Source organism: Lepisosteus oculatus, chromosome 4 (assembly GCF_040954835.1).
Source record: "Lepisosteus oculatus isolate fLepOcu1 chromosome 4, fLepOcu1.hap2, whole genome shotgun sequence".
Taxonomy (NCBI): Eukaryota; Metazoa; Chordata; class Actinopteri; order Semionotiformes; family Lepisosteidae; genus Lepisosteus; species Lepisosteus oculatus.
Genome location: NC_090699.1, coordinates 39,100,893 through 39,113,503, shown reverse-complemented (window position 1 = coordinate 39,113,503; position 12,611 = coordinate 39,100,893). Strand labels below are relative to the sequence as shown.

Genomic DNA, 12,611 nt, shown 5'->3' with positions numbered 1-12,611 from the left:
AGATTAATTTATGGGATGTAAAGACTCCAGAGATCCATTGAAACTGATGCTGTTACTGGTATTGTAACCGTACTGTATTGTACTGGTACTGCGGCTGCAATTCAATTTCATAATGCTTCATGAAAAGCATAGTTAAAATAGATGTAATTTAATTCACATAACTGTGTGATGAGGTTACATTTGATTAATAATTAGCTCAGTTACAGAAATAAAAAGGACATGTATATATGTAATCAACAAACTGTCCAGGGGTGCAACATGATTTAATTTTTTAAAATCCAAAGGCATACAATGGAGGGTTGTGTTACAAAATAGAATAAAAATGTATTCGCACAGTACAAAGAAATACAGTTAACCGCACAAAACCCTGCTTCAAACAAGCAGAGAAATTGCATAATTCAAGAATAACAGAGAAAAAGGTTCAAGTAAGGGGTTCTGTCAAAAGAACATGTCAAAAACCACCAAATAAAATGTGTCCAGATATTAACCCCTCTCAATATCCCCACCAAAAAGAAAAAAAAATCACTTCTCCTTTTTCTCCTCATTCATTGCTGCATCGTTTGCTGTGTCATAAAGGCATTTCTCAACACATCTCCGTGGAAACCACCCTCGGATACGAACTCCAGCTAAAACCAATCAAACAAATACAAAGTTAAGAATCAGTCTTTATAAAATATTCCCAAGAAGGTCCATCACTCATCTTCACAAAATGCGGAAATAAAGAGAAACATAATTAATTAAACATAACAGGGGGGCTCCAGCTTTCTGAAGGGCCCAGTGTCTTCTGCTTTTGTCTCAATCCAAGTAGTCAATTAAACAATTAACCTAATTACTTTCTTTGTTGTACATATGTAAAATTTTTCTTATGGTCTTTAATGATTACTTAAAACATTTATAACATTAATAAATAAAATCTATAAAGCATATACTTATCTAGCCTCTACAGAACGATTAACATAATATATCATAAAATATATTTATAAATAGATAATTTGTAACCTGCAATTTATTTTCAGTAGGTTCATTCCTTTCTTTCTAAAATTATAGGTCATGTAACGGTAGCAACCCTATCAGTTGCTGCTGTTACTTGACCTATAAGTCTATAAACAGGCCAAAAAGTCTCTAACGCTGAAACAATTTCTTCAATGACATCAGCAATGTCTTTTTAAACACTGTTTGTTATATAGCCTGGCAATACAAATCCAGTTTAAGCTATACCTTTTGTCTGTTCCTCACCAAGCACCTTATCTCCATACATCCACCATCTGTAAAATATAGAAATAAAACACTTCCCATCTTAACATGTCCTGGAATTCACTAGTGTCTATGGAATTATGTATGGTGATGAACTACTCATGAATTCACCAGTCAGTGGTATATTTAATCACACATATTAAGCTAAATAATTTTTGCTTTGTTTTGAGATTAACAGTGTTCAGCAAACGCTGCCCAGCACTTCAATAAAGGTTCTATGGTTGAAAGATGAGGATAAGCGCACTTATCTGTCACTTGTCAAGCCAACGGCCATAAAGTAGCCAAGGTCATCTAACAGAGCCTTCAATGAGAGGGCACTATCACTAAAACAAAACAAGTTTCTAATAAAGAACTCTGTATATGTACCTTGAAAGTGATATTTTGTCTGGTAACTTTGAGGAAAATAGTCCATAATATATAGGAATTAGAACACAAAAACAATACACAGGTACAGAAAAAAATGTTTTTAATTTTAGACTACATAGGTAATAATTTGTTTATTTAATTGATCTAGACAAAAAAGTAAGTGTACAACTGCTGGACAGCCCATGTACTGTATTGTTGACTGGGAAGGTGATGGAGTCAGGAAGAGAAACCGAAAGGATATTTGCAGTCTGATTGGCTAGCTAGTACAAAGTGCGTTTCTTTTTCTAGCCAGCACTTGTACATTAATCTTGACAATCTTGAACTTGTCAGGACAAGAAATGGGAGGGCGGTTCGTTTTTTTTTAACCAGGAAAAAAGGATGATAGATTTTGAAGAAAATTATGAAGTAACTGTTAACTAATATGCAACTCTCTTGGATAAGATGCAAGCAATCTGGCTCTTTGTGCATCACAATTTGCAGGCACTTCATTCCCCACCCCCTTAAAGTTAGGTATCAGTTGTCTTTTAAGAACTGTAACTACTCAAGTAAACAAGGCAAACCGATTATTAAAAACAAGATGTTTGCATTTCTCCAATAAGAAAGCACAGAATGAATAAGAAAACCTATATTCTTACTTTTAAATGAGAACTTAATTCACGTCTGAACAGCTGTGACTATTAACATCCTTAATGGGTTGAATGAACTTACTTTATGCTCCTGGTGGCAAAGATCATCTCTCCTTTAGTCAGTTTAATTCTAGGCTCCTCAGTGCAGGGGGTTGTGAAGAATGTTTTCACTCCCTTACTGAGTGGGCAACAAACACCATTATAGTCTTCGATCACTCGATACTGTACCTGTCAATAAGGGGAAAAAAAGCTTGTGCTTTATATTGAAAAAATAAAACTATTTTCTTTAATATAATCCGCAATGTTTTCACAGCACTTGTGAGATGACAGGTATTTTAAGCAAGAAAGTGGTTTTCTCCCACTGCCTCATTTGTTTTTGGCAAAACACAGCATTTGCAAGTATTCGCCAAACCAAGCTGCTGCCTCAAAACACCTCCAGTCACATAACAAAACTAAAATAGCTGAGCTGTGCTTGAAATCGGCCTACATACTGTATACATTGAACAAGCCTTAAGAACATTTTTATTTAAGCTGCACAGAGTTCTACAGCCCCCTGGTGTTCTAAATTTAGTAGCACAGTACTTACACTTCTGACTCTTTTATCAGCCTTCTGTTTCAGTTGTTCAATCTGCAAAAAAATAACAAAGAAGTTATGGTTCATTCACTTTGCCATACAGTCATGAAATGTCATGGCGTAAAACATCCATAATGAATCAGTCATACACAAACATTAAAGACTTCACTCACCACTGGAATGCAATTAGCTCAAACAGCACCCTTGCTGCAGTGCTTCCATGTGATTTTTGCCAAGGACTGCAGTTAGGTTTAATAACGAATGTCTACTCCGATTGCATTCCACTGATTTAACATGACAAGCAGGCAATTTGAGAAAGTTTTTTTTGTTGCCAGATGCCATCCCTTGTCATGACAACAACTGACAGTACTAAGAAAGGAAACATTGTTCCTAAAGATACATACAGACTAGATCATCTTTTATTCATGCACGACTCTACTATATAAGAACTTAATGTAATTTTAAAGTTGGTTTCAGAATCTCCCTGTTATTAATTAAAATACCTGGGTTCTGTCATCTCTATGTTCTCAATAAACAGTAATAAACTCACAACAGCCTGTATGTATCCCTGAATTTACCTGCATGAGGTTTTTATAGGGTTTGTTCTCACTGTTCAGAGTAGTAAATTGCCTTTTCACTAGTGTAGTGCAGCTTGAATATGAAGAATTTTACAGGGGTGATACCCAGCCCAGATTCAGCATACCATAATATACAGAAAGGGTTGGGGTAGACAAAAATAAAAGAAGAAAAAATAAAAAAAATGCTTTCAAGAAGTGCACAAACAACATGTTTAAGTAAATTGTACTTATGCTGAATATGATACAGTACAGTTTAAACGAATGGGGAAAGGTATGTATGAATTGTTGGATTTTATTAAAACCCTTAAGTAATGCTTAGGGATTTTTAAAGATGGGTTATGTATTAAATTTAATTTGAGCAGTATATACTTTTTACATTCCCCCAAACTATAATTAGATGCTGAAAAAACACATTCCGTGTGAAATGCTACCTTGAATGATCATTTGTTTTTACCATGTCAGACACTTTTCATGTTGTACTATCAAGTGTGGTAACAAAGCTGTGTTCAATTTTTTACTTTTCTCTAAAATGATTTAATCTGAAGTTTAAGCTGTCCTTTAAAGAAGCTTTTATCTCTTTATTGCTTGCGATTTCTATTGCTATTACTTTCTCCATTTCCTCTGATATACGGTACATAACACTAGGAATATTAAGTCCTTTTAATGCAATGAAACACAAAGCACAACATATATATATATACATTTCCGAAGAAAAAGATATATTGTTTTCAAAATTCAATTTGAAAATTGTCCTTATTGTTTTAAAATGCAATAAGTTAAAATATAGATCCATCAAATTCCAACAGGAATTTAGTAGACAAAGAGAGGTAGGTATCTTTTTGAGTCATAAATAAACTTTAAACAACATCTTACTCTACTGGGAGAAGTATTTTATTGAGTGTATGCATCAAAACAGTTGGTATTACTGGATACATCTAAAGACAACTTGTTTTCCCAGTGGCACATTTCACAAGCCAGCACAAGCACTGACAGAACACTTACCGTTAATGTGTGCTGGTGACATTTCTCATGAACTGGCCACTCAACACCATCTCCTTCTGGAGTACCTGACCATGTAAATACTTGCTTGAAATTCTCCCACTTGCTTCCCAGGTCATAGGGGAAGATGAACTCTTCTCCTGTTTGGTAATATTGTATTCTGTCTTTGGCCTGGAGAGACATGTTGGCAGAGTTATTTATGAAAAAAAGATCACAAGAAAACAAAATTAAAAGTACATAAAACATGCAGAGGTTCTGAGAGTCATAAATTAAAAACAAAACGGAAGAAAAATCTGTTGTTAAAATACAAATAAAATACAAAGCAAATACTGGTTATAAAAAAAAAAAATGACGTACACACCTTTTCCTCTATCCAAGCTTCTATTGAGGTTTTATTTCTTAAAATCACTTTCATCTGTGGATTAAAATCCAGCAAATTATACAACATTAATTTATACAATATAAAACTGCACAAACATAAACAAAACACTAAGGAGTACAGCAGAGTCTCTAGTACCTGAATGACAAACAGCATGCCAACTGCTATTGTAGTGCCAAGTGCCAGCCCAAAGGCAAACAGAGTTGCAGCAAAGGCTGAGACGCTAAAGGGAATGATGGGCCGGTGATCTCTTTTGACAGCACTCATGTCGATCCTCACAGAGCTCCACCCAAACGATATCTGTCACCACAGGAAACAAAACTCCTTACGAATGTTTGAAGCAACATTTCTTCTGTCAGTGTTCATCACATAAGCTATGCTTACTAGTTCAGTGGCTAAGGAAAGAGGTTTCTTCTGGTCAGGAATGCCAGTGCTGATCATAAATTAAGACATTCTTGAAAGTGAGCTTAATGGTGGAATAAATGACAAAATATAAGTTTCAGATGCATCTAATACATGGTATTCAAACTTGTATCTTGCAGTGGGTTTCAAGCCCTACAATAGGTGTTTCTGGACTATTCAGAACTGCAAGTCCTTATATAATGCAACACTGATAATGCCCTGAGTACCTCTTGCCACGAAGAAGCTTTGGGGATGAAAACATTTAAAGCACTCTGAATATTGCAACCAATAGCATGTCTTGCCGAGTCACAAAACCGAAAGAATACGTCCTTTTAATTGCTGATCAAAGAAGTCTGTAGCCCAATCAGCAGTGAAATAATCTGGAAATTTCTGGTTAAATGATATTTTAATTACTCTATCAGTTTATCATGCTAGAAAGACCTTCTTAACATTGTTTACATTCAAGGTTAAGTAAGAATGTTTTGCTATAAATGTGATAGAAATACTGCCAACAAAAACAGTATATTCAATAAAAACTCTAAACTGATGATTCTGTTGTTCATTACAAAGAGGTTTAAGTACTGTATTAGGAACAATATCCCTGGTCTGAAACCAGATACTACATCTTTGTTGAAGACTTTCATGTGAGTTGTATCAAAATAATTCTAAACCATTATAAATAATTGTAACTATTATAAAAATAAAATATTCATATTTTACTTATTATTCTTTCAGTGTGATTACAGAAATAAGAAGGGAGTTTTTTTTTAATTCTCACGATGAATTAACTCTCCTGATGCCTCTTACCCTATCATACAGCTGTGTGTACATAGTCATTACAAAAATAACAGTAGCATGGATGCACCCAAGTGGGGCCAACAGCAAAAAGCTAGTAAAGTAGGCATGGTTGAGGTGACCACAGCAGTTGTTAATCCATGGGCAATGATGATCCATCTTCATCACACACCTGAAAAAACAAAAGAAAGGTCAAACATTACAAATTTTAATTATCTCCACATTTAAAGTCTCCGGAAATCTGGAACAGGGGTGTTTTCAACCTTTTCTAATTGTAGAACCTGTTTTCAAGAAATTAGCCTCCATAAGGACTCCCACTTTCATCATATGGTCATGCTAACGGACATATTTCTTTTATATAAAACATCAACAGCTTCATATTTATTATAAAAAGATCAACAGCTTCACTATAACTTGTGTCCATTGTGGGAGATTGATGATTTTACACACTTCTAAGCTTGTGAAAAGTTTCCTTTTATGGGGGGAATCCCTTAAGACAGTCTGAAATAATATCCAGGCTCCTGAATCTAAACCTGTCTAGAGTATATACAGTATATATATTTATTACCCCGCTTACTGTACATTTCACTTCCTGTGTTTTCAGATCCTCCATTCCATTTATACTGTAGAGCCTGAGCTGAAATTGCATACTGTACAGTTGAATCTTTTTTTATTGCCACAATTTAGAGATGCCAATAGTTAATCAACTAAGTTTCTTTGCAAGCCTGCAAGTCCCCCAGTGCGCAGGAGAGTAATTAATGACTGAAGGACCAATGCAGCTTTCACAGACAAGACTGCAAGCTCACAGGCACCAGGCAATGCACCGAGGTGTCTGCTGTATGGCCAGATGAGGATACTCTGGTCAATACAAATTCAATCAGCGTTTGTGGTACTTATATTGGAGGACTCTATGTCAGAGGGAGCTAAAGACATATTCTGGGGATCTCTGGACTATAGGGATCAATCTAGATCCAGAACAAATGAGCACAGTGATTGAGTCAATTTTTCCTTACTAAATATCCGTTTTGGATAATATATAAATGTGGAAATATATCATTCGGCACTGATTTCTTTCAAGCAGACACAGATTTATATAACCAACTCCATTCCTACATGGAATGTGCATTTAGTCAAAATAGTAGTATATTAAGAAAGAGTTTCAAGTAGGTAGTTGTGTCAGCATGCATAGGCTGCAAAGGAACAAGTATAAGTTTATTCCACAGTGAGAATAAAAGAAACACAACATTTCGGCTGTAGAGAGTACAATGTCAGAAGAAGGCTCAGGAGCTATAATGTTGTGTTTCTTTCCTTTCCTTTTCAGCTTGGTATATTCAAAAAGAGTCCTGCTTCTGGGCTCCAGGCCCAAAAATGTGGTCTGGAGCCCGGAAGTAGTTCTCAAGCACAGAACGTCAGACAACGTGCATTTATTTATTTCTATCGCAGTAGACCAGTGAGGTGCCATGCCATGACGCCACAAGAAGGCACACCTAGCTGCTTCAAAAGAAAAACAAATCTGATTTCAGAGTTTTGAAATGTTCGTTAGGCTTACATACTTCTAACCAAAAAAGTACACAACTAAAATATAACAGTTAAATAAAACTGTTGCTAAATATTACCATTCATTCTTAATGTTACTATGCCAAGTTGAAATTACAGAAATAAAACAATTGCATTTTGTTACCTGAAGATGTTAAATATGAGTCACTTTATTCAATAACCTAATAAGCCTAAAATTACCTTTTAATAATTGATGAGGTCATGAGTTTGTCTCAAGTTTTCCAGAATATATAATAACCACTATGGAATTACCTGTCCGTAGCTGCCTGTAACATATCCTTACCTGTTACACTTGCGACAGTGATGTGACCTTGGGGCTTTGTAACCTTGGCAAACTCTGCAGAACTGTAGGTAACACATATCCTGTGGGTTCTCCTATTGAAATAAGAAGCAACGCAGTCTAAGTTTAACATGAGGTTAGAGTACAAAACCCATGCCCATCGATTCCCCTCAACTGATTACACTGTTTGGAGGCTTGGTGGACCAATACAGATATAATCAGAGGTTTCTTAAACCTAATATATGAAGTGAATAAGAAACTTCATACAAGTTCTTGAATGTGAGGAAACAATATTCACTCTCAAGTGGCCGATTGTATGCAACCTGGCAAAGTTTCCTCATTCTACTTAGTGTGACTCAGCACTGAATTGAGAGCCCAGTGTCCTCAGGCCCCAGAGGAAACCTAATTCATAAAATAATTTCTATGCCTCTTCTCTTTTTTCTGCAAAGGAACTGATTTATACAGTACTTATTTAGTATTTGATCTTGCTTACTTTTACAAAATCTAAAGCAAAGGGTTTAGAAGGAATGAAGTAGAAGGAATGCATACAATTAAGGCTAATAAAAGGGAGTCACTACTTTTACAAGAGAATGTTTGGGCATTCTTTAAAATTTCTGCTTCTTTAACAGACATTATTCTCACTAATGCCTGAAAATCTATGATGTCTTCTGTATAAAGCTTGTGTGGGCTTTATTCTTACCATTATAACTGCAAAAAGTCAGAACTAAATACTTTATTTTTACCTGACAAAATAAAATTGAAGTAGTCTTTTTTCACATATTCTTTATAACTGATAGAATTTACTATGAAAGACATGGGGCAGTAAGGGGCAGGAAAGTAAAAGCTTTAATTCCACACTCTGAGAATGCATATGAAGAGACAAGTTAAAGAAAACTGAATCAGCTCTGTTGAAAATTCTGCAGATGAAAAGTATTACAAGCAAACTTCACTCAGCATGCAGCCTACAAGGTGCATTCAGTTAGCCTCGTTTAAATGAAGCAACAATAAGAGCTACTGTAGAGATAGAGTGATGCCTTCTCATGAACAAGGTATTAAAGCATTTACGCTCAGTTCAACAGTCTCGTGATCATACTGACTACTGGTGTATACATCTACTATATTTATACATGTTGTACTTACATACTATAATATCTAGCATGTACATACTTGCGAGTAACTGAAAGTGAAATAATGATTATCCAAAGATTTTTATAGAACCACAACTTCTCTAACATATTAAGAAATGTAATATGATGAGAAATGACATGCAAAGGAAGGACTGTATTTTAGTTTGGTAATGTGGAACGTAAGCTACCAGTCCACATACTGGTTTATTAAACCTGTGCTCATCAAGTTTAAAAGCAAGCAGATTCCTATTTCCATATTCACCGATAAGTTATGCGAGTGATAAGAGTGGCAGTAGGAATTTTCCTGAAAAAAAAAAACATACTGTTCTGAATACTGTACTTCTGTCATCACTAAATCTTTTTATGGTCAGCTCTATGCAAGCATACTACTCCTACTTTCATTTTAATGCAAGCAATACCTGCAGAACTTTGGGCAATCACAAATTCAGAATACAAAAATGTAATTAAATCACATTTCTTCAAGAAATCCACTAAATACAACTAAGTGGATATGTGTCCTGCTATCAGCAGGAGAGAAATGTGAATAGCAGGTAATAAACTAAAATTATGTGCAAATGTCTCTGTTGAAGCAATGGATTTCTGTCCTCGAAGTTCTTACCGGTTTCCATCCTAGGGGAATGTAGCCAGGACCTACGAACATGGCATTGAAGTAATTATAGAGGATAAGAACAGTCCAGTTTATCAACATGATAAAATTGATACTTCCACCGGTGGAGTCTAAAGGCCAAAACCAAATGATGGAGTCCAGAACAGCCATTGTTGAACACACAGCTATTACTGTCAGGGCTATGATAGGACCCCAATGGCACAATCGCTTCAGCTCATGTAGATTTTCAAATTTAATGAATGAAGACAGAATACTCATTTTTTTTAAATGGCAGCTAAATGCTTTTTGTGAAAAAATATCAGGTGGTTTTTTCCCCCACTTTTTCTTGGTTAATCCCCCCAAAATCTGATGTGCAGTTGTTGGTTTTCCTGCCAAAGATCCAGACTGTCACATTCAAAGTAGTCTGAACAGTCCAATTCTCAGTGCATCCTCTTAGGGTAAGGTGTAGCATTCTTCTTCACAACTTGGTGAGTGCTAGCTGATCTCCTAACAGAAGGATGTGCTCCATCTAGAAATGAAAATAAAACAGTGACGTTTTAAATAATGAACAAGGCGTCTTGTAGTTCAATATATGAAAGGGAATGTGAATTCCATACAGTATACAAAAACTTAAATTCTATGTAACTAGAGAAATACTCATTTGCTACAGGTTTGTTTGTAATGCGTCATTGAGAACCACACCCATGTAAAAAAATGTCTACTTAAATAGAAGTCAAAACTAAGGTACCTGTAACAACAGTTTCTTTCACATTTAGATTGCCTCACTGCTACCTGTTTGACCGTGTTTCATACAGAACTAGAATATATATATAATTAAATAATATATTAAATCCTTGTTTCAAAGACTGAAAATCATTTTAAGATACATGTCTGGACAATAGCCGTCTTTTCAACGGGTATCTTCGCGTTCTACGGTATCTTTGTTGTTGCTCTGCTAAACCACCTGTCAAACCCCAATCTTATTTAGTCCCGCCGGAGAAAGCACACGGTTCCGCCTGAGCTGAAACATTAAACTATTTTTAACTGTGAATCATCTCCAATCCCTTTCCGAGTCCGGCTAAAAAAGGCGTGAGTCAAGTCGGAATAAAGGCAACAGTACTATTTACACCAATTCGACATTTCATTGAAGTGCACACATTCAGACAAAGGTCTTTAAGAATTTTACAAGATCACTCACGATCTTCCAATTGAGGCACATGTGCGATTTTCTTAGTTTAAACAGCTTTATAAACATAAAAAGATATATTGTACTCACCGAGAAATAAATATCAACTACCTTGTGATTTTCTAAACCAAAAACCACATAGATTGTAATCACTGATTTAAAAAACTGACCTTGCACTGATGAAAAACAACAATACTAAACGGTTAGATGAATTTCCAATAGGTCTATAACTTTTCCTGTTTCAGCTTTGGGGTTTAATTTATGCATAGAGATTAAAAATATTTTAAAATAATTTTGTAAGATCCATGGCACTAAACGCTCAACTGTACTGCACTCATGAAGCAAGGACTACACTAGGCAGCAACTATTGCTGCTATTACGAACCTTCTGTTGCAGAATTTCCTTTTCTGAATCCCATTATGCCGTTAACTTGTCTGAACTTTAAAATCTCTAATTGTCTGGTTTTTAAATATTGTGTTTGGAACTGAATTATTTGCAAGATCGTCCTATTTCATCGCAGTATGAAAGCCGAGCACTTTCTTATCTTACGCTTCATAATCTACGTACTGCTCTAACTCCTTCAGACCTCATGATGATGAAGCCAGATTCTCAGTACCTCCAGCCTTGAGGATAGAAAGAAAACATGTACGACAATAAAATAAATAAGTGAAAAACAATTAGCAATTCCCGCTCATTTCCTGAAGTTACAATAAACTAGACTGAATGGACAAAAGCTCATTTTTTAAGTGTAGAGACATTAACTGTCTCTTTAAGTCAGACCCACCTCCCTTCTCCGCTTCCTAGCTTCTTTCTGACACTTCCTGAAGGTGTTACAGTATTACAGCACCTCCGCCCCCCGTCAATCAGTGTACTCTGAACTAAGACTATGGAGCGTGATCAGTTTTAGCAAGTCTATACTTTAGGGGCTTTTACATTTTCTCTAAACTCCTATGAACTAAAATGTAAATGAAAAAGACAAATATTTGCTGAGCGCTAGATTTACGTAGAAACATAAAAAAATAAAAAGCACATACAAAGAGATTATTGCAGAAACGTCTGACATACTAAAATATACATTAATTAAGAATGTTTTAATTATTAATTTCTACTTTTGGACGTGAGCAATAAGTTTAATGTTACATTTACGTAACATCCCTGGAACCCGAAGTATCATCCTTCTGTTTCCCCATCGGTAGGAAATTGTGAGGATTCAACCAGGAAGTGACGGACTTACTGTGCACTGAGGAATACACATTTTTGGGCTCTTTAATCGTTTTCTATCGTTATTATAAAATATATGAGTGAAGATGTCTTCGGATTTCGAAACTTACGAGCAGGACTTTAGCACGTTGACGGCAGAAATTACTAATAAGATCGGGAAAGTCCCCAAACTGGGAGGAGGTACGTAGAAAGGTTTTAAAAACCTGCATTTGTCAACAGAATCAAAAGCTTATCTTGTAATATACTGCCTGTCATGAGCGTTGATTAAAAAAAAGTGTGTAGTGTCTTGTCCCAGATTTGCGGAATACTGTTTGTGTTTATGTGGGATTAGTTACTTGTTGTCAGTTTCACAATAAATGTTATCAGAGTCATAGTGAAGCCAATTGCCGGTTGTATGGAGAGCTACTTTACTGTTGATAGCACTAATGTTTTAAATTGTACACAGCTTTATTAAAGTGCTTTCTGATAGCCATTTGACTTTTGTTTCAATATTTGTTTGTTTTTTTTGGATGCCTGCTTTAAGGACTAAATATGTGTTGCATGCTGGTATTTACTATCCACTGGAGACTAATGCAGGATGAAGGGTTGCATTGTGTGACAAAATAATAATTTGAAAGTGATTAAGTCAGGAGTTAAATCAAGAATAGTTTAGAATTACAT

General features: G+C 35.4%; 2 protein-coding genes across 9 annotated transcripts in view; one reads left to right on the top strand and one right to left on the bottom strand.

Annotated features, from left to right (window-relative positions):
- Window positions 1-244: 244 nt before the first annotated feature.
- On the bottom strand, window positions 245-11,584 carry zdhhc6 (zinc finger DHHC-type palmitoyltransferase 6). Of its 3 annotated transcripts, none has more exons than XM_015347573.1 (11): window positions 11,515-11,584; window positions 9,557-10,073; window positions 7,814-7,905; window positions 5,986-6,145; window positions 4,915-5,076; window positions 4,759-4,812; window positions 4,401-4,568; window positions 2,833-2,874; window positions 2,329-2,474; window positions 1,219-1,265; window positions 245-626 (listed from the first exon to the last, which is right to left on the bottom strand). In XM_015347573.1, exons 2-11 carry the CDS (start codon window positions 9,821-9,823, stop codon window positions 523-525), a joined length of 1,242 nt encoding a protein of 413 aa, XP_015203059.1. In that variant the 5' UTR covers window positions 9,824-10,073; window positions 11,515-11,584; the 3' UTR covers window positions 245-522. The 3 variants fall into 3 exon arrangements, with proteins under 3 accessions (XP_015203059.1, XP_015203060.1, XP_006630836.1); XM_015347574.1 differs by lacking the exon at window positions 11,515-11,584 and adding an exon at window positions 11,115-11,508; XM_006630773.3 differs by lacking the exon at window positions 11,515-11,584 and adding an exon at window positions 10,821-11,106.
- Window positions 11,585-11,915: 331 nt separating this feature from the next.
- vti1a (vesicle transport through interaction with t-SNAREs 1A) overlaps window positions 11,916-12,611 on the top strand; it is a 180,614-nt gene continuing 179,918 nt past the window's right edge. For 2 of the 6 annotated variants that reach the window (XM_069189201.1, XM_069189200.1), the window contains exon 1: window positions 11,916-12,131. In XM_069189201.1, the coding sequence (XP_069045302.1) occupies window positions 12,038-12,131 (94 nt within the window). In that variant the 5' untranslated portion in view covers window positions 11,916-12,037. The remainder of the gene's footprint in view (window positions 12,132-12,611) is intronic. The other 4 variants (XM_015347644.2, XM_015347646.2, XM_015347645.2 and 1 more) reach the window with 3 other exon arrangements.